The following is a 24,887-nucleotide window of genomic DNA, read 5'->3' as shown; positions in this document are numbered from 1 at the left end:
CTTCTTCCTTGTCCCTTGTTCCTTCTTCATTGTCCCTTTCTTCTTGAGGATGAACAAAGGTACTGAAGAAAGGCTTACTCTGAAAGGAATTTCTGATGAAAGAATAAGGGTTTTTTTAAGTGTATATATGAGAGTAACTATAATTACAAGAAAGTATAAGGGAAACACCTTTGCTCAAAAACAAACAAACAAAGCAAGCAAGCCTAAAGGGTTTCCAAGCACTTCAGTAAACAGAGGTAGATTAAAAATGAAAGTTTGCTGTGGCAGAAAAATACTTTTATTGAGGAATTAAGAATCAAATCGAGATGCAATTACGTGACTAGACATCAGCTAGTTCATGGAATAAGGAACAAAATTATTTGGAACAATGTTTAATGCAAAACCAGCAGGAAGACGATTGAGATTCACATTTAACCTCTGATAGAAATAAACTTTCTTGGTTGATAAAATCTGGACAATTCAAGTAGCTTACTTAAGATAGTGAATAATGTCTYCTGCTTTCTGAATGATCTGAACTGTAATCAGACAGAAGTGAAACAGCATGTAAATCTTAGATTAATTTAAAATGATATTTCTAAACAGTTTGTTTTGACAGAACTAATTTAAGAACAAACTAACCTGTCGTAATTGAGGTTACAGCAGAAAATATTTTACCAGATATTTAAATGACAAAGTAATCAAAATAACAGAAAAAGAGAAAACTTCTTACAAGGACATATGTTTTCCCATCCCTATTGACAGACTGAATATTCTAAGACAGTATCCAAAGTGCTAAGGGCAGACTGCTCCTTCTTCCAACAATAAAAATATTAGAAATAGCTTGAAATTGGAAGTGTTCTAACTTAATCTCATTTCTTTGATCTAATATAACTCTCAATCTTTGATACACTATATAGAGTGGTTTGAAAAACTGTATTTGATATGTTTTTGGGAGATAAGGAACAACAGTAAGTGATTACTTTATCTTTAAGACCATGAGTGAAAATGATTGACATTCTGTCCATTTGGTGTTTTTTTCACTGCAAGAAGAAAGTTGTTTTTCAGCAACTCTGCAGTGGGATTAGAATATTATCCTGCAAATAAATCTTGTCCTGACCCATCTGCAAACTTTGATAGTGTCTACATTATTTGACACCAATAAAGCTATAAAACAGCTATTATTAAATGAGATACAATTGTTGTTGTACAGAGAAGGGAGGGGTATTACTTTACTTTCTGAGATAGTGTAACTGCACAAATATTAGTGATCCCAGTACAAATATCACCTAGCAGTAGGATAGACAATATGGTAGTGCAAGGTACCACCTTCACTTAAAAGATACTCTGTGAACTACTGGGATAGAATAACAGCAAAAAAGGGGGTCAACAAGCAGCAGGAGAATGAGGTTTTCTGATCTTTGACACAGCATGTTGCAGGGAAGGATGCTCAAACAGAAGGGGCTATTTAAACTAAGATTATAGCATTCTAGACGTATTTACAGTCTGCAACTGCAGTTCTGGTATAAAAGAAAGCCCTTAGGAGTGTACAGACCCACTGAAGACAGTGGGACTTACTTCAGTGCTTAAAACTGCACTTTTCTCCAATGGAGGAAATCTATGGGATATTTTTAATTGATCTTGAATTCCAAGAAACACTTGGAATGTAGGATGCTTTGAGATCACAGGAGAGGTTTCTTATAAGGATGTATGCTGAAGCTAATTGGGCCTGGTATAAATTATGTTTTTGAATTCCAAGACAAATGTAACTGGCAAGTTGAGGAAAACACCAGTATGTTACAGACTTAATGTCAGAAGAGCCAGTATGCTTGTTCAGGATGAGATACTACATGCATATAGCCTTCAAATTTTGAAGGAGCATATGCAAGTCAAAGGGTTCTTTGCAGAGAACATATGTACAAATAACTTTACTAACAGTTTTACGTCTCAGCCTGCACTAGCCAGAAAGTAGTCCCCCCTGTTCCAAGAGGTATGGTAAGAAGAGGGAATACTTCCCCAGCAAAATAAATTCCAGAGGTTAATAAAGAAATCTGGTTGTAGAAACCATTGGAAACATTGAATACTCCAGAAGAAGTCATGAGTTGCAAGAATTTTTTCTTTAAAAAACAAAAAAACTAACAGAATTCACCTTCCTGAAACAATACTTAATAGCATGCATTAATCACACACACTCCACAAAGCAGATAAATGATACATTTTTCTACTTTGCAAAATAATCAAATAGACTATTCTAGTTTTATTTAATCTTGAATTGGATAAAAAAAAACACTAATGACTTAGCTGAAAATATTGGTTATCTAGTAAATTCTGGTTTATGTAATAATAAACAGGCTGATGTTCAATCCTTTCTTCCCTAATTACTATACTGGCCACATTAGTTAATCAGTTATAGTCTCATATTGTAAAAGAAATGCAATTCATGCAGAATAGGTTCATGACAAATTTGAAAACTATATATGAGATTTCCATATATGATGGTATATATATGATCACAGCAGGAAATAATGATTTAGGTGGGTATACTAAATCAATAATGAAATATGCTGACATACCAAACAAATCGAAAATACAATACAACCTCTCTTAGGTTATGCTTGCGATGAAGACAACCGCATACTGTTATTGATATGTGTTGATCCAATTCTGCTCCCTGGGACTTTAGTATAGAGTCCCGTCAAACAAATATCGGATATGTTTGTCTCCTCATACAAAACATCACCTTAGCCTTTCTTCCACCAGAAGTCCAAAGCATTAGTGCATCCATAATGAACGAGCCTTCCCTCTTCATTGTTAAAATTAGTGAACACATAAAAGCCTATATAATTTAACAGAATGTTAAATTATGTCTTTACACAAGGAAAAAAGAAGGAAGGAGAAGAAACTCTTTATAAGACATTCTTGAAAGGGGGCTCTGAAAACTAGCCTTCATAGCCTTCTTTCTCTAGTATTTTACTAATACGGCAAAGTAAGAAAAAAGAAGTGAATTAAAACCAAAAGGACTCTGTGTCTGAAAGGCATCTTTCTCATCATGTACAACTACATAACAGCAAAGCCACAATGGAGGAAAATATATTCAAATGAAAATCTCTATAATTTAAATGTGGAGTGCTCTCACTCTCCCCACTCTTACTTATCTGCACAGAAACTCCATTTTAAAACTTTGCTTGGTTCTAGGCATTAATTATTTTCTGACCTAGCAATATCTTTGACCTAATAATGCTTTATATTAACACTCAGTTCTAGAAATTATAGATAATATATTATCTAAAACTTCAGGCTTATAGTTCTTCGGTTAGCTACTGCTTGTATAATATGAGTTTGCATTTCAGTTAACGCTTGAAGGGAAATAGGACATATGCATACCATCTATTCTAAAGGTTGCTCACGGACCCTTCACAATCAAAGTGCAACAGTTGAGAGGATGTGAACTGAGCTCGGTGGGGTGGCAGGTGCTACAGTGGTATAGGCTAGACAAACATTCAGCAAGGCTGACACCTAGCAAAAGTTTAGTGAACTGCAAAGTGAACATGAGACAACAGCAGAGCTTCAAGAAAGGCAGATGTGGGGATTTAGAAGAATCTGAGAAAAACTGCTGAGAGTATAAGCAAAGTATCCAGACGGATGCAAGCATGTAATGGAAAATGAACCTAATATTTGGAAAGGAACCGAAGCTTGTCTAAGGATTTGTTGTTTTGTTACCTGGGGATCCGAAAATAGCAGTCCTGTATCCTTATGTTTTATTATTGCTGCATTCCCAGGAATGTTTCTTGCCAGCACTGGAATGTCTAAATCCATTGCCTAGAGGAATGCGAAGAAAGGAAACAACGCAGTTCATTAGGATTTTGAGACATACATAACTGATGAGAAGTTTAAAATAAAAAGCAGACACAAAGAATCCAACTTCTTTCCCACCACTTCCCCCGACAACCTAAAAATATCAAGTCTAATGTGATCTCCCATATGGAACTTCACTGAAATGATTTCCTTATATTTTTGTCAGTCTTGTTACTTTGAAAATAGTATCAGAAGCAATCAATCCAGAAAGTCCAATGGCTGAGTCATCCTTTCTTTGTGCAGAGTTTGGTGCCCATTGGAAGTTCCTGACATATTTTAAGGGGTTAAAATTAAGGTTCAGATCAAAGGTTGTCCCTGTAACTCCCACCATTACCTTGTACAGATGGGAAGATTAGTTAATAGCATAAAAGGCCAACTCTTCCCTACACAAGTTACCTGTTATTTTGCTCTATTAAAACACATTTCTCACCAATTTTCTACAACCTGTGCAAAACTGGAGAGATGTGTGCAACACCAACCACAGACAAAGATAACAGTGGAAATTTCTTGGCTCCTGCTCCTCAACTCTGATTTTTATTGGCCTTTCTCAAACAGGACTCTGGAAGGAGTTCTTCTGATGACATCTGTTACCATAGCCTGTCTTAGACTTCGAGCATTTGGGAATGCAGGGAAGTATGTGGTAACATATAGCTTCTGACTGTATACCAAGGAGGGGAAAGAGGGGGGTTACGCTTTCAGAACACATGATGATTTCAGAACACATTACCTACAAAGCTGTTGGTATGGGACTCCTCAGAGAGCAAGGAATACATCTGAAGAACTGGAATTTGATTCCATACAAACTATGGGCTGGTTCAGATAAATAAATAAATAAACAAATGTGTGTATATATGTATGTATGTATATATATGTGTGTGTGTGTGTGTGTGTGTGTGTCTGTGTCTGTGTGTCTGTGTGTGTGTGTCTGTGTGTCTGTGTATATACGCATGTATACACATACACTTGTATATGTATGATGTGCGCGCGCGCGCGCGCACACACACACACATATTTACACACATACATATATATGTGTGTGTGCATGGATATACATCCATCCATCCATCTATATATGTTTAAAAGAGGAAAGGAGGTGTGGGGGTCTCAAGATGGTAGCAGGGCAGGCTGCCTGCAGAATCAGGAGCAGCCGTGCACCACAGCATCCATTCACAGCCAGGACACCATCTCCAAGACACCTAAGGCCTGGCAACTTTTAAAAAATACAGCGCAGCTTTTGAAGTAACTAGTGGGCAAACGCTGGCCACTCAATCCTATTACTCATATGTATCCTGATCTGAAATTTTAATTTCTCTTGCTGAATTTGGAAGTCTTGAGATGCACYGACTCTGAACCCCCCCCACAAAAAAAAAAATCCCCATATTATACAATTATCATAGTGTCAAACAACAGAAAGAACTTCACTCCCCCAAATCTTCAATCAGTTTCTTACCGATTCCCTGACACTTCAAAGAGAACGCATTTTTAATTACTGTCATTACACTCCCAGATAGGAAGCAATTTTCCATCAGTTTATGTAGCAAAACCCCAAAACTCTAGGGAGAAAACCAAGAGTAACACTTCACTTGCTTTTTTAAAATTCAGACAAAACTGGAGACAAAAATACCCTGGCCTATAATGTACAAAACCAATTATGTTTTGCACAGCGAAGGAATGCTGTGACTTAGCAATATGTGCTAATAGGTTAAAATATACAAGAGAAACACTGTTTATACAACTACTGCAGATAAATTTACTCTAGACACATAACTCCTATAGTCCTTCTGGCACAAACATCTGCTTTGCAGCAGTTAGCACTAAAAATAATAATAATCCTTAATGATATAACCTGTTCTACACTTCACAGCAGAAACTACAGGGTCAGCTGGAGGTAATTCAGACAAATAGATTAATGAAGTGAGCTCAAACCAGAGTAAATAAATTGGCAAAATAAAAACTACAGACTAGATTTCTGAATTTATCCACGTGTCTAAAATTGCAGAGATACAGCTTTTTCACTAAACGTCATTTTGGTGAGGAAAATACAGCTTTTGGTCATCCACAAATGATTTATTCATTTGCTTTGAATTTACTGTTAAACAAAAGAAAGAAAAAAAAAAAAACCCTCAAATCTGCTTTCCAAAGGTAGATTTACAAAAAAAATGCGATGACAATATCTACTCACCAGCCCAGCAAAGCTCCCAGCACTCACCCAGCAAACGTGAGATACCAGCTCCCCACTACACCTGCTGGGATTTGAATCTGCAGGTTGAGGAAGTTGCTTTTGGCTCTAATTATCCAACTCTAGACCTAACACGGAGTTACCACAGAAGCATCAACACCTTAAAGGAGAGAGCGCATTTCTGATTCACCTCTCTTTTGAGCCCTTCCTATTGACAGGCTTAAATGCCCTTGTGCTTAGTGTGCTGGCTGCTCTCGATCTCACTGGAACACGTCCAATGATCAGGGAATGAAAACATTTCACTTGAACTTCTGAACTGAAAACCAAGAGCTTGATAGTGGCGGAGAAGTGTGTCAGCATTCAGTGTCACCTGCCTACGGCCTCACCTTCTTGTATTTCATATTTGCAGGTCCTTTAAAAAAACCCAAACCATAGAAGTATTTCAGATCTGGCTACTTTCCAAACAACAAGTGATTGTCCATTCAAAAGAAAGTGCACCATTAAAAATAAAAAAGAAAGAAGGAAAGAACAAAACTCACAAAACACAGCACAAGGTTTGACCCCAGGCTTGGCCGTCTGAACTGCCCACGCTGGACACGATAGCTATCCACGAGAGAGAGGGGAGTTTGGATGCCGGCACAGCGGTGGCAGTGAAGGCTGCCATTTGGCTGTGCACGAACAGCGATAGTCAAATGTGTGTGTGATTGCCGTAAAGCAGTTGTGCGTCAGACTGTACCTAATGGTGTGTTAGATTGTACCTTATATGCTGGCACAGTATTGCTGTACTGCAGCAAAGACTGGATTGGAGCACATTTTTTTTCTTTTTCCTTTTTTTTTTTTTTTTGTCATAAGATGTGTTCATTCACTTCTGCTTCTGAATGCTACACAGTTGACGTCTCATTAAAGTTGGCCACTAAATTTATATTTCATTTTCCATAATTTCTGAACTTGCAAGAGAAAGACATTTGTTCTGTTTCATGGCGTTGGAGGGCAATAACTGCTACATCAAAAAACTTTTAAGGTCCCAAAACACATAGGTACCAATGAATTATAGCCACTGAAAGACACAACAGATGGCCAAATACATAAGATGAGGGGCTGGCTTTATACCAGCTAGCCTTAAACAAATGGATTGTGCTGTAAATAATTACTGCATGAAGTGGCTTAGAATTTAATTTAGATACTTAGTCTATTTTTAAGCAGTAAAATGAATCTTTCGCATTGTTGAAAATATGTATAATTTATTGACCTAGGTTCCACAAATAATAGGGTAAAAAAAAATCACATTTTATTCAGTTAGCCATCTGTTTTGCTACATTATCGTGACTGCAAATGTGTTTTAAAGCTATATCAGAAGGGTGCATGCTGTAAATTTTAGCTTTGGAAGTATGTTGTGCAGTAAGCATTTCTAACTAGCAGTGTGGGGCTTATAGAGTAAATACAGTTTTTGTTTACTATTATGTCTTTTAGATTGTCCCTCATTTTCTTCCTCCTATCTTATTTGCATCTTTTTTTGGCCTCTCTTCAGCTTTACTCCTCGATTACACCTCTTCATTTTTATTTTTATAGGTTTCTCTGGCTTCTATTCTAAACTCTAAGGCCTGTACTTCACATGCTGTCTAAGACTGGATTTTGTACTACAGCAGAATAGAGACTGGCCATCTTCCTTTTCTATGATGATCTTTTTTTTCTTTTTTTTTTTTAAATCGGCTTTTATTTTGTGAACGTATAACAATCTAATGCCCTTTATAATAGCTGGAATATTCTTTACAGCAGAGAAAACACTCTGATGGAATGGTGCTAAGGTCAAAACCTTTTGCTATCTAACTATACGGAAAATGTACAAAATTTTCTAGTAATAGGGCCTGTTTCACCATCACCTGCCCAGCAACATGCAGCACTCCTGAGCATTCTGAGGTTATGAGATGTATTTTAAATGCTTGCTATAGTGCTCGTTTTTTTCTTCTTTAAATTGCAGACAGAAAATAGATCAGTTACAGCAAAGATCTCTGAGATATCAGTACTAGACGACAAAATAATTAGCTATGATTTCTGGTTGTTTCAAACCTTAAGGCAGGTTTGAAATAGATATGATTTTATGTTTATCTCATATTTATCTCATACTAAAAGCAAGCTATGTATGTGCTCAGCGTTTATAGATTCATGACCTTGTTAAATTTTGAACTTCCAAGACGATGAGAGTTACATTTTCAAATTCAAGCAAGATGTTATATTCCAGACCAAAAGATTTTTACACATAGTTTTCTGCCTTGTTAATTTAACAGATGGCCCTTCCTACCGTTGGCCTCCAGTAGGGACTTGACTTAATTAGACTGACACTTCCCCTGAGAGATAGATTTTTACAGTAAGATATTTTATAAGCTTGTCATCAAATCCCACCATACAACTGTCTAGTAGATAGTCATACAATACCAAAATCCTTGTAGGTTTAGAAGCATTCAAATGGGTCGGAGTAACTAACAGGGCAAGCTTCAGGTAGTTTCTCAATAGATAGCTAACAACCCAGTTCTGCTTGTAGAGTTAACAGGAGCAGCTCCGAAATTCTAATCATCTAACCCGAGCTTCCTCCTAATTCTACAGGGTTTAACCAACAGATAATGGTCCAGCAGACACCCATACATTCTCTACTGTAATATTTGAGCAGCTCAGAATCAACAATAGATTTTATTCTTACATCTGCCATGTGAAAAATGATCCATATTTTGCAGGTGGAAAACAGTGGACATCATAGGATTGATCAACTAATCTGTCCAAGATGGCACATGAAAATCCTGACCGAACTGGGAACTGAACTGTTGTCTCACTACATCTGCGCTGTGTCTATCAGACCTTCCTTCCTATAATGCAAGACTGCAGCGTGCACCCACCTGTAATTGGTAACTCATTTGCTTGTAACAGATATGCACCTGAAGTAGCATGCTCAGGCTTCTGAAAGCATGCCAGCTCTCTTTATCACTGTTACAGGACTTCCATGATAAACTTGAAGCCATGAGTTATCATTTCAGAGATTAGACTGTCCTTCCTCCACTATTCAACTAGGCTAATACAGGACCAAGGCTGGGGAAAAGAAATGGGTTATGCCTATGGGTATAGATTTATTTTTCTTCCTGTGAAGAGAATCTTCCTGAAGGAGATCATAATTTCCAAACAAGAATATGTAGCCTTTTTTATAGCTCTCTATAATAATTCTTACATAATTATATATAGAGATAGGTACAGCAACATAAAACTTACCATAAAAGGTGAGCAGCCACCAGCACCTACCATCTCACTCACCGATAGCCCCATAGTTCTGAACTGAATGTGGGACTGTTTGAGAGCAAAACTCTTACGATGCTGAGTGCACCTGCACATGAACTCTATCATTAATGGAGCAGTTTAAGAGGCAGCACCGTAGCAGAGCTAGCAGAAAAGTCTTTGAGAAAATACAGTAAGTGTCTCAACTAGCTGCTTACATCCTGGTGTACCAGTATAAAATGAAATGGGTTGTGGTAAACTGTGAGTTGTGACAGCTCRAAAGCTCGCACTTTTCTCATCTGCTGACTTAAACCATGCCAAACACACTTGCACTTCTACTGTAGAAACTTTGTCTCTGAATTGACTTCTGTTTGGGGTTTTTCCTTCTGTTTGGGCTTTTTTCTTCCTCTTTAACTCCCTAGAACTCACAGGAGGTTCATCAGATTGATTTTTGGTCAACTGTTGTTATGTGAGTAGTCCTGAAGAAAAGGTCTCCTGACAAAGGAGGTGACAGGTACTTAACATTTACTCCTCTCAGTTACTGACTTAGTGGCTGTGTACTGTGTTGGCAYGCTCCATTTCATCTCAACAACTACTGAACATTAAAAATTTGTCTAGCCTGCCACATGGATAACTTTGGAAATGTCACAATCTGTCATAATTGTTGTTTCTATACTATTGTTGCTGGGAAACAGCATCTGCATCCACCTCTGAACAACTAGCATTTCAGAAAGGAAACGCACGTTTGCCATCTCAGCATCACCTAATTTTCAGAATTCTTATGCTGCTCACTTAGTGAGCTTTCTTATGAAGAACTTAGTATGGCTGAAAAGCATGCTGGAAATGCAACATGTGATTACTCATTAGAAACAGCATGGGAGATTCATTATTAATACAAATCATGTAACAGTTTCTGTGATCATCAATGATAAACCAACATTCAGCAGCCACTAAAAAAAAACCAGAATAGTAGAAGGTCCCTGCCCAAAGAACTTCCACTTTAAGTACATTTATGTCTTTCCTAGAGAACATTTGATACTAAGCAGGGCCCTGCTTTGACAGGTATGAAATAAACCTGTCTATTAATTTTCAGTATTAAACTATTATTATTAAACTATTAATTTACGGTACCAATGGCAAAAAAATTAACTAAGCATGTCATTCAATCATTAATCATTTCAGAATTAAATAACCAAACACAGCTTTTAGATTGCTTTGTGAAAGGATGTAAAAATAAATGGAAGTCTAGTCTAGCAACATTACAAGGAAGTAGACATTGAATCAAGAATAGTAGCAGTCCCAATAAATCAGAATAATTCTCATATCTCAGGTCTGTAATGTTAATTTAACAGGATTGAAAAAAATTACATTGTGTCCTTTAAAAATAAATAACTAGACAAACCATAAAAAACTGTCAGTTTAAGGGGGGAAAAAAACTTAATTACTGACACTTGCAAAAAGAAATAGTTTAGTTTAGTCTTCACCAGCTTTAAAATGGGGACATAAAACGTTGACATGTGTTTCCACAGATAAAAGGCTATTTCAGATTCATTGTAACCTCACTGAACACCCTCACTGCAAAGATGCAATTACCTCCAGAATTGCAGCAGACATTCCCTCTGAAATGGAGCTGTTCACCACAGCAAAGCACCTTTTCATAGCAGCATGAAGATCATCTTGTGACATCTCCTGTAACAAATGTACTCCAGGTGCCCTAGAAATAAGGCACGCACAATTAGGACACTTGCTAGTATAAGCTCTAAGAATTTTACTCCCTAAAACTTAGGGCAATGATGGAAAATGGCCAGAATGGTTCAGACAGAGGCGCCTGCCTCTCCATGAGGTCACTAAGCCAGGTGTGAGCACAAGTGCATCTGACCCTGAACCAGCTACCTGTCAACTAGACCTGGCTAAATGTTGCTCTTTTGACTCTACAGTATGTAACACCCAGCTTCTGTAGACATAAATAACTATATCAACTGCAGTATCAAAGCATGATTACAGGAGACATTTTCCATTAATAACCTGAAAGGAACCAACAAAAATATTCTCTCTCTGAAAATGGAATTGCAAAACGCATACTTTATGCAGATTTTTAACTCTGAGGCATATAACCAATATTAACAATCAGAGAAGGTTGTTCTGCTCTAGCCAGGCAACTCTATTTACTTCAGAAAAAAAAAACAAAAATAAAACCTCTCTTCTCTGAAATTTATACCTTTCAATTAGGAAGTGCATAAACTAGAAACAGAAAAAAAGCTACTCAGGGTTATCTTGTCCCCCTACTCGCTCACCCACCAACAGCATGCAAAATCTTGCAGAAGTCAAAGTAAAAGAAAGAATGAAAAGGCCCAAAAGAATAATAAGTGTAAATCATACCTAAATCAAAATCGAAACCTAAATGTGATTGAACACAAAACATGAAGAGATCTACTGGTTATCCTAAAATTTAAAATGTATACACTATCTGGTCTGAGAACATTATGTGCCAAATTATCAGAACACATTCATTTTAGTCATACAGAGAGTAGTGCATCTATGTCTATTGTATATACAAATGAGTGTTTATGCACATGGTCTAAAAAGCCAGCCAGCCAGCCAGCCAGCAGCTTTAATTTGAAGCAGATAAAAGGCATAAAATTAGCTTCTTACCTTTTAACCTTTTCTTTGACTTCACTTGTAAAAAGTGGATCAACCTAGAAAGAAATATATACATAGGTATATGGCACTACGTTAGCACTACAGCATACATTTGAAATACCCAGAAGAGAAAAACAAATGCACATCAGTTTTAGCGCATTTTTGCTAAATTTTAAATGCATGAGTAAGCTGAGCTTTAAAATCATACCAGAGACAGGTAATTCGGTAGAGTAACTTTTGATTCTTGGGATGGGTGCTCTTGTGAGTGATTGACACTTAGAACAGACGTCTTGCTAGGGATGTTGGTGCTCAGGACAGTGCATGTGAATTGACTGCTCCACTCGTAAAGCTTTACATGGCTACTCTTAATTCAGGGTAGCTTTGGGATACCCTCAAAAGGGAGGTTTCATTTCTTGTCCTCTGACACCCCTCTGGCTGCAGGTTCTAATAGCTATAGATCTACTTAAAATGAATGAAGGATTGGTTTCCGATTGCTCTGCTAATGCTATCATGATTCAAATGACTGATTTGACAACTTACTGTCTAAGTGAGGAACAATGCACTGATGTGCCAAGTAATTGTCCCTTTATGTATGGGGTAACCAGTGTGAGGAAGAAAAGGGACTTTTCAGGCTTTAGTTAACACAGGAAACAACCTGCATGTAAACTGAGACAGTCAAAGAGATTTTATGAACATTATGCAATTTGCTTGAAAATTAATAAACACAAACTTATACAAAATAAGCTAGAATTATTAAAAATTGTTTAAGACGGGCAATTAACTCCAGCAAGTTTATTTACAAAGCTTAACTACGTCTGTTATTCTCATTTAACATGTTTAAAAGAAATAAACAGAATTTGGAAATCCTTAACTAGACATGAAGAACAGCACTGGACTTGTTTTTATTAAGGCAGACTGAATATATTAGCTTAATTTATGACAGGCTGCATAGCACACAGCAATTGAAAGCACTGGGGACAGCATGGCTTATTTTTTTAATGCATGCTAATGTGTTATTTCTTTGTTACAAATTACAAGACAGAAACAGTAACAGAACAATTTAGAAAACTTCTGGAAAAAAGTCAGAAGTGATTTTATAGCTATGATTGTGTACTTTGAACAAAAGAATAATTATGTCATGAAACCTGGGGCTTCATAAATCAAAAGATTCATGCAACTCACTCTTGCACTCTGGAATGAATTCCTATTGCATATAAAAAACAAAAGGCTCACATAACTGCTTTAGAAAGTATTTTCAGTAACAGTGTGGGAGAAAACAGGTGCCCTTTCCTGAAGTAATACCTAATCCCGGCAACAGAGTATGATAGCGACCTGTACTCTAACCAATATGCCAATTCACAGGTTCCTTAGATATTTTATATTGAACTTCATGATTGCTATTTCTATATAAACACATTTTCAGCTTTCTCCCCAAAGTACTATTTTAATGTCAAGTTCCTCTCAGGAGGAACTATACTGTGTTTCCATTGAAATCAATGGAGTACATGCAAGTGATTTAATGAGCCGTGAGATATGGGCTTTTGCTCTTCTACCTTTAGAAGGATGAAAAAAAGAAGTATGGCCTGTGACTCATAAAATTTGTAAGATATTAATTTCTATCCTATCTATTCATGTGGAAGCCAAGAAATTGCCATCTGACAACAGTCCTTTAAGCTGTATTCTTCTGTTGGTAGATATTCCAAGAAGCCTGGCCTGAATATGAAAATTCAGTTAAAATATTACTTTCAGGATGGGTGTAGCAATACTTGGAAAAGCAACAGTGATCCCTGAGAGCTACATTTAGGAACTTGAGGGGGCACAGTTATCTAACCACAGTCTCATTATAACAGAAAATTAGATACAATATAAGCTGTTCAGTAAGTTGGAAATGCACTTCAAAGATGTGAATGCTTCCTAAGCCAACTGACTATGGCAGGATGCCTGGGAACTTAGCACATTCTCAGAAAAAACTATGGAAAAGACAGGCTTATTTCAACCCAAAGTATCTCAATGGTCCAGTTCCTTCTACAGATAGAGGGGTATTTCCTGCCATATTTTAGTTTGTTATCTATCAATGTACCAGGCAAATACGCTCATAAGTTACCTATCATTTTTTGTTAAACAATCCGCTGTGCACAGTTCTTTAACACAGCGAAAGCCTTTAGAGAGCTACATATTTCATCAGAGGAAGGCAGCTTGCACGGTATGAACAGTTTCTAGCAGAACAGATGAGATGACACATGGACAATGCAGTGGGTACATAGCAAGAAACCACACCTAACAGGACCAGGGATCCTATTAAGGAAGTTCTACTCTCCTGACAGGCAAAGAAACATCTGGGACACGTTTGACACTGCAAAAAGTCACGGATCAAATGTTGTCCAAAGATGAAGGTTCTTGTTAAGCACAGGACCTACAGTGATCAAAATCTAGGGGACCTTCTATAAACACACTACGCTAAATTGCTGTGAACTCAAACTGAAGAAATGGTGCAGAAACATCTTCATTATGATGTCGGGACTACTGTGGCTTTGTGGTTTATTAAGCTTTGCAGAAAAAAAAACCAGATCTTAGTACATTTAAAGTTCTGTCAGAAGACTGCCCTGAGTAATACAGAGTCAAAAGCTATTTCTGCAAACATATTTAATACGGATAGGGCATTTGCTCGGTATCTGCGGTTTGCAAGGTTTTGACAGTATCGCTGGGAAAGGAACCGGCTTTATTCACAGCAGCAGGTGACCCCACATTACAATTTTTATCTGTTCAATTGTTGAGCAGGCTCAGCAAGAATGAGCATCCCCAGAAAAACACAACTGCTGTCTGCAGCAGAACGCAATCTGCCTGCGGCAAATGCACCAGAAGTTTAGGAACCTGACTAACATATTGAATTCAGGCATTCTACACYGGCTTTTCCATACTTCAGAAAATGTAACGTCTTCTGACCTAACCTGCAGCACTACTACTTCAATGTGGGACAACTAACAACTTGCCAAAAATATAATTTTCAATCATCTGCTGAAATAATTTGGCAAATTGGACCTAAATTAGCAAAACTTTAAATCTGAAACAAACATTGGCAACCCATTTTTAAAATATTGAAACAGTGAATTTCAATATTTCTAACAAAATTTCAGTTGAAGAAAGGTTTTCTTGAAAACCAAGGAAACAAAGGGTTAGAAGACTTGTCAGCATAACAGTGGAAGTAGTTCTTTTTCCTTTCAAAAACATCTCAGTGAGTAGGACACTTATTTAGAATGTAGCTGGCAGAATTTCATATTCCTCTTCAGGCTTAAGGAATTTTAAATTTTATCATTGTCTCCTATCTGACTTTCCTAATCATTGTGCTGTGGGATATTCTGGAGCAGAATACAGACTGCTTAAATATGTGAACAAAGCAATAGTGAAGAAAATGAATTTTCTAAGGAATAAGAGATTATGCTCTGAATTAGGCATAAAATGGATTTGAATCCAGCCTTTTACAACCTGACTGATGATCCTGCATTCTGCTTTCCTGAGTAAAAGAAAAGTGACACTGTGAGCAATGCTATTGTCCTAACTCTTTGTTTTTTTGGCTTTTATTACATATGACCAAAAGTTAACCATTCTATTATGCACCAAATGAAACATCCTTCTTGACAGGAAACAATTTTTTGGGTGAAAAAGACAGGTGATATTTATTTTTTAATTTCAGATTGATCTAGACCAAATCCTTTTGAATTTTAATTTTCTTTGTCCATACATTTTCAAAAACACATGATTTACTTACATTATCAAGGATTTCCATATTTCTAATAAGGAGGTACTAGATTCTCTCTAAGCAAATATTAATTATCTATACATCCTGATCACTTGCATGCCCAACATCTTATCAGAATTCTAAAATCTGTAAATAGAACCTAATAAATAGATTTAACCTTTATATATATATATAAATGCACATGTGTGTGCACACACGTGTGTGTCTAAATTCATACATATGTAGATATAGAACTATTGCTATCCACGTTCACCAGCAGAAAGATGTACATCACTGTATTTGATAATGCTCCCAAAGATACCACAACAAATCAGTGACAGCCAGAAACAGAACTCATGCCTCAACAGTTCTAGAGAAAGGAAGAAATCACTACCTTAGATCTACATTTTTATGAATAACTAAGTTTAAATTGTAGATATTTTATGAAATTGTAAGTTCAGACATTTATGCAAAATTTATTTGTTGCATTGACCACTTGTGGAAGTGGGGTTAAGGGTCTATTATTTGCCAGGTGAGTTGCAGGATGTTTCTACATACAAAGGATGAACCAAAACCCCCAAGTTTATAAACACTGTCAAGGCAGTTAAGGGAAAGCGACTGGGATAGAGCCCAAGTTACTGAAATGCTGTCATGATGGACAGTGAGGAATTACTTAGCACAGCAGAAGATTGTGGGGTGTATGCCAGAGAAATGGTGAAATTAAGAAAAACAAATAAAGGTTGTATATAGAAGCAACTTTCCAATACTGAAGGAAGTTTGCACATGGAATATTTTTCCAGAAAGTGGTGAGAGTGACATTAGTTGTTTCATTTTAAAATTCACCCAGAAAACATACAGTAGGTAGCAGTCATATATTATAAGGAGATGGGCTACATGACCTGATAGGTCCTTCCATCTCTGGAGGCAGATATTCAACTAAAACTGTATCAACAGGCATGGAAAGAAGTTGGACAGCTGAAAAATAGCTGTCAATGAAAAACAGTATCATTATAAACACAGCAATATTCTGTACTGTCTACAAGAATGGTTAAGAATTACACAGAGCATACAAAGCGGGCTTCAAGCGGTTACCCAACAGCTGAACACAAGTTCTGTGGTCTTAACTTTTAAAAGGTTTTATAAGCTTCTATTCTTGGAACGTAGACTTGCTGAAAATTAGCTATTATTTCAAATTGCTTCATTATTTAAAACAGAAATAGAAGGAAAATTGGAGGAGGACATAAATGCCRGAAGTGCTACATTATACAGGACCTAATCCTGAGACAAGTGTGCCTAGCAAATGCAAGAARAGGCCAATAATCTAATATGAGCAAAGCAGAAAACAGCATGTGGGCTTTATTCTTTTTATTCTTAATATTATTCTTAATTAATATTATTCTTAATGTATTCTTTTTTTAATATTCATAATAAATATGACTTGCTTCACAGGTAGTGCCACTGATTCTCTTAGGATTGTGTGGTTTGAGAATTAATGTGAGTAAGAAAAGCAGAGCTAAACACCAGTAGAGCTAAACACATGGAATGCACCTGAGATTTATTTTAGCACACAAAATAATTCTCTGATTGGCCCTCCTTTAACAATAATTTAATACTATGAGAGGAATACGTTTTTAAATGTTTGAAGGAGGTTCAGTCCTTGATTCCTTCTATGCACTGCCATAGGGTTATTTCTGGTAACTTACTGTAATGACAGCTCATGAAAAATTAAAACAAATATGAAAGAGAACCAAAATGTCTAAAATCCACACTGGAGGCAGCAAGTGCATCTCTTGATTCTAAAGCACAACTTCAATATACCTGCTCTAGATTTACCTTCCACACCAGTTCACTTTCAAATCATTTTGTGTATTAGCGTGGAAAAAATGCGGATAAAAATAGAAATGTAAAAATGGCTTTTAAAAAATAAAAATAAAAAATAAAAAAGCCCCTCTCTCCAGAGCTGTGGGAAGCTGCATAAATGAACCTCATTCTGCACAGAATTGGGAGAAGCACTTAGATGGCTCAGAGACTTATTTCCCCTCTCACTCATCCCAATTTTCAGTGCATTCACCACCATTGAGGATCCGGCCCACAGCAAATACTGTGCTGGCAAATACTTAGGTAGGGTATTGGTTAGAGTTAGATGTGGGGATTATTCTTCTTCATCTCATAGTTCTGAAAATAATAATYAATTTGGTAGTTTGTACTTTTTTAGCACTATACTTAACAAAAGTCATAAAAACATCATTTACATGTACATGGAAGATTTCTATTTAAAGGCCTCAATTTCTGCAGGTGAAATCAGATCTCAGAGTGGTAATAACCGGAAACTGGTGGTGCATGCTCAAATGGGTTTTAAAAGACCACATGAAAAGAAATCTGTCATGTGCAGAGGGCTAGCAGAGGATTTCTGCAACACATTTAACACCTTTTAAGCATTTAAGGCAGACTTGGACTTAGCTAAAGAGGTCCATGCTTCCTTTTTCAGAGATGTTCAGTCTGGCCACTTGCTAAAAAGTCATGATACTTGATTTAAAAATCATTTGGAGGCAGAGGGGGGAAGAGGGCAATTGTTTTTCTTGTCTATCTTCATGGTTTTTGAACATTTAAGCCCACATTTTCACATCTTTCTCTGCAACTAGGAGAATAAGGTAATTTCATGATAATGACTGTGATAGTTGTGATTTTAAACTCTTTCAGGAGCCAGGACTTTACGATAAGCAAAACATATTGCTGCAAAACTCATGATAAAATTTTGAGATGGCAATCCAACCATGCATTTTGCCCAACGAGAGTTAGCAACTAAAAAAGAGCAGGCATTTTACAGATTGACTTGCTTGTGAAAAATAGAATTAGAAGTTATAACTTTCAAATGTAGATGTCAAACAGGGTCCTTATAATCCATGGAAAAAAAATGAAAACAGAACATTAATATTAGCCAGCACTTGTACTAAAATATGCATAATTCATTTCCAATAAATGATGTCAGCTTAATCTGAGGTTTGGACATATAAGAATAACTCCGGTTTTTGATTTTTTAACTTTTGTTCAACCCCACCTCCTCTCTCAGACATCTGTAACCCAAGTTTTAGTGCAGACTCCAAATACGAAACAGACTTCACCCATTTTATTTGTCAGCTCGAGTTCTGTCCTTGCTGACTGGTGTCAGACAGAAACCTAACATCATTTTGCACCTGCTGACAACTGTTAATTATGTACAAATTCAGACCGCCAGAAATGGCATCAAAATCTAAATGGAATGGAACAAAGACACATACCTTCACATGAACAAAAGATGTGAGAATGGGAATAATGAGCATGTGATATCACTTCCACAGTATTAAAAAATTCTCATTAACAATACTTGCTAAAAATATTTTTAGATGGTAACTGTTGCCTTTCAAAATATTTGATAGGCTTGCTTATAAATTACTTATATTGAAATAGGCATTTCTGGTATTAAGTTTGCAAGAGATCGCATTTTTACTGCTTTCTGATTTTCTAACAAACTTCATACTATCCAACAGGTACAAAGAATCTGACTTAAAAACCCAAATATTTTGACACTTTTTATCTTCAAAAGCTGGTTCTGTAGTCAAATGTAACACTAAATGTTTTGCTCTAAGAGACCATAATCAATGAATAGCATTACCAAGTGATACACATGAACTAGACACAAAATTAAGTACTCCAAATGTGTCTAGCCCAAGCCTTTGGAACAAGAAAATTCACTATCTGTAGAACAAATCTTCAGTTGCTGTAAACTCCACTGAGGTACTCCACTGATGACAGTTTGCATTAAAAAAAAAAAAAACTTAAGCGAATAGAGTTGGGCTACCTCAGTGCCTATGCTCTTAGAAACCCCTCTTAGCTGCTTTCCCTTTTAGCACACGAATTATGCTAAGTGAATATTCTTTGTAATGAGAGAGTCAAATTCATATGCAGTGCAAGATAGAAATAAGGGTTGGAGTCTGAAGCCTACACAGTCCATATACTGGAGAMACGGGACCAGAAATGTAAGCTCTGCAAGGTACGAAAAATGCTGACTGCGGCCCCTCAGCTAATAGCAGAACCCTGAATTTTGGAGAACACAACACCAGTGTCTGTTCCCCTTCCACAACATAGGCTGCTGTTGAAAGCAGCCTTTTAAACTATTAGGTTTGTACCTTGTTATCTTTATAAAAGTTAGAAGTCCTCTGACTCAGGTTCCATTTGGAAAGAATTATGGAAGTATCTCATATGTGAGTAAATGGAAATATTTAGTAATAAACAAACTAATAAATTAATAATTACAATAACAACTTACTGCAGGTCCAATTATGCCCAGATGGATGCTGGGTTCCTTTCTGTGCCAGTCTAAAACAGAACAGGAGAATATTTTTTTTTACTAATCACAAATAGTCATTTTAAATACTAATATTTAAAAAGCACACAGAATAGTCTTCTTCCTCTGAAATCAATGTAAATAGCTGCATGAATAAAGCAGGTAGCATTAGGCAAATATTGTAATATCACTTAAAGGACTGAATACTCAGAATTAAATGATTAGCATATCTGAAAGTTAGTCTTTAGCATTTCTGCCTCATGCAGTCTCTTATGATTCAAGGGTTATTTAACTAAGCTCAGATATTAATTTTCAATCATCTCAAGAGAACAAGACTTTATAGAATACAGTGACTCTGGCCACTAAGCCAAAATGATTTGGATTTTCCCTCCTGTGTGAAGGAACGTGTGGAAACAACTGCAACCATTACATTTAATACTTACGTTATCATGTAAGCAAGAGAAATCTGCCATTCCTCAAATATCAGAATAGATCCCTAGCACAAGATCAGTTACTTGCTTTTAATAAACTGCATGTATTATTAACCATTAGAAGGTGGCGAAGSTGTACATAAAAAAATAAATGGAATAGTTGAAGCTAAATTTCCAGCTTGGAACATCTGAACCTTTTACAGCCACAAGTTCAAAACTTGGCAAAACAGTCACCCACGTGACTATGAGAAAAACTCAGCCTAGCTTACAGTACTGAGCCATAAGGATGGGTGGTTAAGACTTGCTTGTAACTTTAATGGTATACCTTAGCACACATGCAAATGAGTGCACCTGCCACAGGGCAGTAAGATTAAAATCTTATTTAAAGTAGGTGAGCTCTTCTTTTGTCTTCCATTAATATTGTATGCAGCAGCAAAATAGTTTTGTCAACAAGTAAAAGCATCGAATATTGCTTTGATTTTAATGCTCTGTTATTCCCAGGAGGCAGGAAAAGACACAGTACAGAAATAATGTGTGGAACAGATCAATAGTTACATGAGCATTTCCTTTTTAAAATATAAATATGATATGAAGTTTTTTGCAATGAATAAAACAGCTTATACCAAACTTACAAACAGTAAAAGAAATGCATCTGAATGAAATGCATCCAGGGACAACATAAGGATATTCAAAGAGCAGGCACCTACCAGAAAATACATCTACTAAATAGAGAGGGTCTTTGATTCTTCGAAGTCCACATATCAGAAGAAAAATGTGTAAATTGTCCACATCTGTAGGAATGTCTGAAACAAAGTATTGTAAAAATCTGAATGCAGATAGCAAAGTTAARCATCTTCAAAGTAATTATTTCATGCATGAGCACATACAACAGGACTTAATAACAGCAGTAATAGGGTGGATTCTGAAAAATTCTCAGTGTTGTTCCTTTGGTTTCAGTGGGAAACAATTTCAGTAGTCAGTTAAATTTGGAAATTAGATTCCATAAATTTCCACCAAATTCTGGGGGATTATTCCAGAAAGCTCAAAGTCCCTGATCCTTATTAAAGYGTATCTGGCAGACCCTGGTAGCCCTGCGCAGTTGCAAGGAAACTAACTTCAGCACTGCTCTTATTAGCAAAACCAGAAAAAAAAGCCAGTGCAGGCATAGAAGCAGATGCAAGGTCTGATAAATTTGTGATTTGAATCAAAACTCATTCTAATTAAAAAAAGAAAAATCCAGTAGCAAAACTCACAGCTTCTCAGTAGCTCTACTTACAATAGTAAGTACAATCCATTTTCAAAGCACTTTCCCTGCATTAGGGGTCAGATCCAAAGCACAATAGGAATCATTACACCTCTTTGAAATATTAGTCTATTTTTACAGATGGAATGAATATGGACAGAGATTGAAGCCCTGTACTTAGAGTGAATCTGTACCAGAAGTGGGATTAATATTGAGGCTTTCTTGCTCTCACACCAATCCTCAAATCAATTCAATAGAGAACTTAATCATACATACCATTTTACAGGACACAGGAGTTTATTTTCAGAAGCAGAGAATGTGCAGGCTTTGGGAAAAAGAAGTTGGGAGCCAGTGTTCTTGGACACCAGAACCCAGCTTTGGCTGCCTGGACAACTATACAAATCAGTGCATTTCTCAATTTTCTACTCTTAATAAGAATAAATATGCATCTGCATAACAACTCTACACCTGTTTCAAGAATATTGTGAGGCTCAGTTAATCACTGTCTGTAGAGATAAGAGCTCTTGATCTGAAACACATTTTGTTGTAAAAGATCGGGTCAATGTTCAACGGCAGTGCCAGCACTGCTACAGAATAGCTAACCAGAAGTTAAATTACTGCAAAACATTTATTTTAATTCTATGAAGAAGAAATAAAAATATAAAATAATTTGGAAAAAATCTCAACATGCTTTTTTTTAATATTCAAAATATCTCTTAAATAAATTAGCAAATACAGAAAAAAAATACATTAAAAAGTTCATTTTGTAGGCTATATTAAACAAAGAAGAAAAGACTATCTATCTGATGCATGATATTGCAGTTGCCATTRGCTCTATGACAGCACAATTAATTCAGAACATAATTCTGGAGAAGGGTCACTATGTGATGAACTTTGGTAAAGTGTGTTCATGATAAAATAATACACAAATTGCTGAATGAGCATATAGAACGCCACCATAATTTAATAAACACAAGGAGTTGAAATTTTCATGTTTGATTTACTGCACAAATCAGTTTGCTATCCTTCACTTCGCTTGTTTATTGAGCTCATGGCAAGGATAGATGACATATATCATCCAACACTAGGCAATTCAACAAGGCCTGTCAAACCGTTCCTCTTCAGCAGCAGGCTGACTGTGGGACATTAATGCGTGGTTCCCGCACTGGGARGATGCTGCACAGCTGCCAGGAGGGTGATGCTGGTGCAGGAGCTGTTGCATGATCAGAATTTCTATCTATCTCTGGGATTTAAGATTAATAAAGGAAGGATAACTGCGGTGGCACCGTCACCACCTTCTGAGAACAACTGAGCTGCCTCACATAGCATCACTGAGTTGATGCAATTTATAATTAAGATCACACAAACTGACTACCAATTTACTTTACTTCGCCATGTTGTATACAGCAGTGCTAACTTAACCGAAGGGTCTATTCCAGGCCCTGGAAGAAATAGGCCAGGAATACCCTTATACCCCTCCTCATGTCAAGGAACTAGATTAACATGCGCTCTGTATCAAAACTCTATTGCAGGGGGAGGGGGAAATCAGAAGCATGGTGATTTACAACATTCAAGTGCTATTGCTTTTAAAATTAAAAGCCAGTTCAGGGACTTTTAAATATTCCCTGTCACAGAGTTCATTATTGAGTCAGTTTGATTTAATTTAAATAGCTTGAAATGTCAAGAGTAGCTGCAGCAGACAAGGTAAGTAATATGCTACTGTTTATTGGACCAAGAAATAATTTGTAATCTATAATACACAAACATTTGGATTGAAAAAGCCCTCTCTTCTGCTGCAATGGCCCATTAATACTGTTTTTATGCAGTGCAGCAGTGATTCCAATTCATGACCTAAACTCACACAAAACAAACTACTAGAAAGTGTCATCAGAAGTCAGATTGCATTTTTAACTATCCATAACTCACTTTAATTTATGAACTCCCACCTACTGATGTTCAATTCTGCTATTTTGGAACTAACAATGTTAGTGCTGAAACTGCAGCCAGACAGTASTGAGTAACCAGATTTCACTGTTCTCACCTGGAGACTATAGAATTATAATGCCCTTGATGCAACCCTAAACAACATCAACTGTGTTTGAAATAACTGCTTCTTTTTATCTCTTAACATCTTTTTGTTTACATTTTATTGCTTTCAGTCTTTTCATTTTAGTAGATATGGAGTTTAAAGTACTTTGACAATGAAAATCCCTAACAGACCGGCTCTAGTCCGGAATGCCACTCTGCTACCTGTAGAAAAAAACGTAACCCAAAAGAGAAACTGGAAACAGGCCCTACAGACAGTAGTTTTACTTTGTAGTTTGGATTTTTTTTCATTCAATTCCTGTGGCATTTAAAGGTACCCTTTCAAAGAATCTCATGAAAAACAGTCTAATTATTTCACTAGTGAGATTAGCTAAAACAATTAACATTTATTTATGRAAAGAGCCCACCGATTTGATATTTATTTTTTTGAAAAGATATTCCCAAGCCTCAACTTTCACTGGCAGATTATCCCCTTCGTGCAACTTTACAAAACCCCACCGGTCTATTATGAAATTTTTTGCACTTTTCTCTGAACACCTGATATTAGGCACACTGGACTGTGCCATATGGCATTTCTAAAACTTGTCAGAGAAGGGCTATTCAAGGAAGGATTTACCCTGCCTCTGCCATTCAATTTAGTGAGGYGAGAAACAGTTGTAGTTTTATTTTATTGTATGTTTTAAATCTTAGTCATCACCTAATTCATTTTTACAGCCAGACTTTCCCCAACCCAATCCACTTAGAAACATATAAAGACATTCCTGGGAAGACTGTTACCAGAGCATCACCGCCGCTGTCTGCTGCTGGGAATACATTCACTCTGTGCCTGCTTAAGATCAGACTGAAGCAGCACTTCAGTGTGTCTCGTTAGCTTTCTGTCCACACACTGAAAATGGTTAATTTACACATCAAGACAATGCTTCCATCAGCTTTTTCCCCACCTGTTGCTTTCTCAAACCTGCTACAATCCCTGCTGTGAGGAAAAAAAAAAACAACCTCTAGCCATTTGTACAAGAAAGCAATCATTTTAGTATGCTTTGTCCTCACAAGAACACTAATAAGGGGAACACATTAACAGAATAACTGCAGCAGTGGCCYTTCACAAGCTACAGCCCTATCAGCTGTGTGAAAACTGATACTTGAAAGAAGACATCTTTTCTTTTTTCCCTGAGCTTAAACAAGACTTTTGCTATCTGAAT

At 36.6% G+C, this 24,887-nt stretch overlaps 1 protein-coding gene across 4 annotated transcripts in view; it reads right to left on the bottom strand.

Moving 5' to 3' along the window:
- The window catches only part of GLT1D1 (glycosyltransferase 1 domain containing 1), a 65,450-nt gene that overhangs the window by 5,731 nt on the left and 34,832 nt on the right, over positions 1–24,887 (bottom strand). For all 4 annotated transcript variants that reach the window (XM_026058759.1, XM_026058761.1, XM_026058760.1 and 1 more), the window contains 5 exons: positions 21,107–21,202; positions 19,951–20,000; positions 11,921–11,964; positions 10,862–10,982; positions 3,697–3,795 (listed from right to left, as the gene is read on the bottom strand). In XM_026058759.1, the coding sequence (XP_025914544.1) occupies positions 3,697–3,795; positions 10,862–10,982; positions 11,921–11,964; positions 19,951–20,000; positions 21,107–21,202 (410 nt within the window). The remainder of the gene's footprint in view (positions 1–3,696; positions 3,796–10,861; positions 10,983–11,920; positions 11,965–19,950; positions 20,001–21,106; positions 21,203–24,887) is intronic.

Source organism: Apteryx rowi, unplaced genomic scaffold (genome assembly GCF_003343035.1).
Source record: "Apteryx rowi isolate R43461 unplaced genomic scaffold, aptRow1 scaffold_15, whole genome shotgun sequence".
In the NCBI taxonomy this organism is placed as follows: domain Eukaryota; kingdom Metazoa; phylum Chordata; class Aves; order Apterygiformes; family Apterygidae; genus Apteryx; species Apteryx rowi.
The sequence above is the reverse complement of the archived record's forward strand: the minus strand, read 5'-3'. Positions and strand labels throughout refer to the sequence as shown.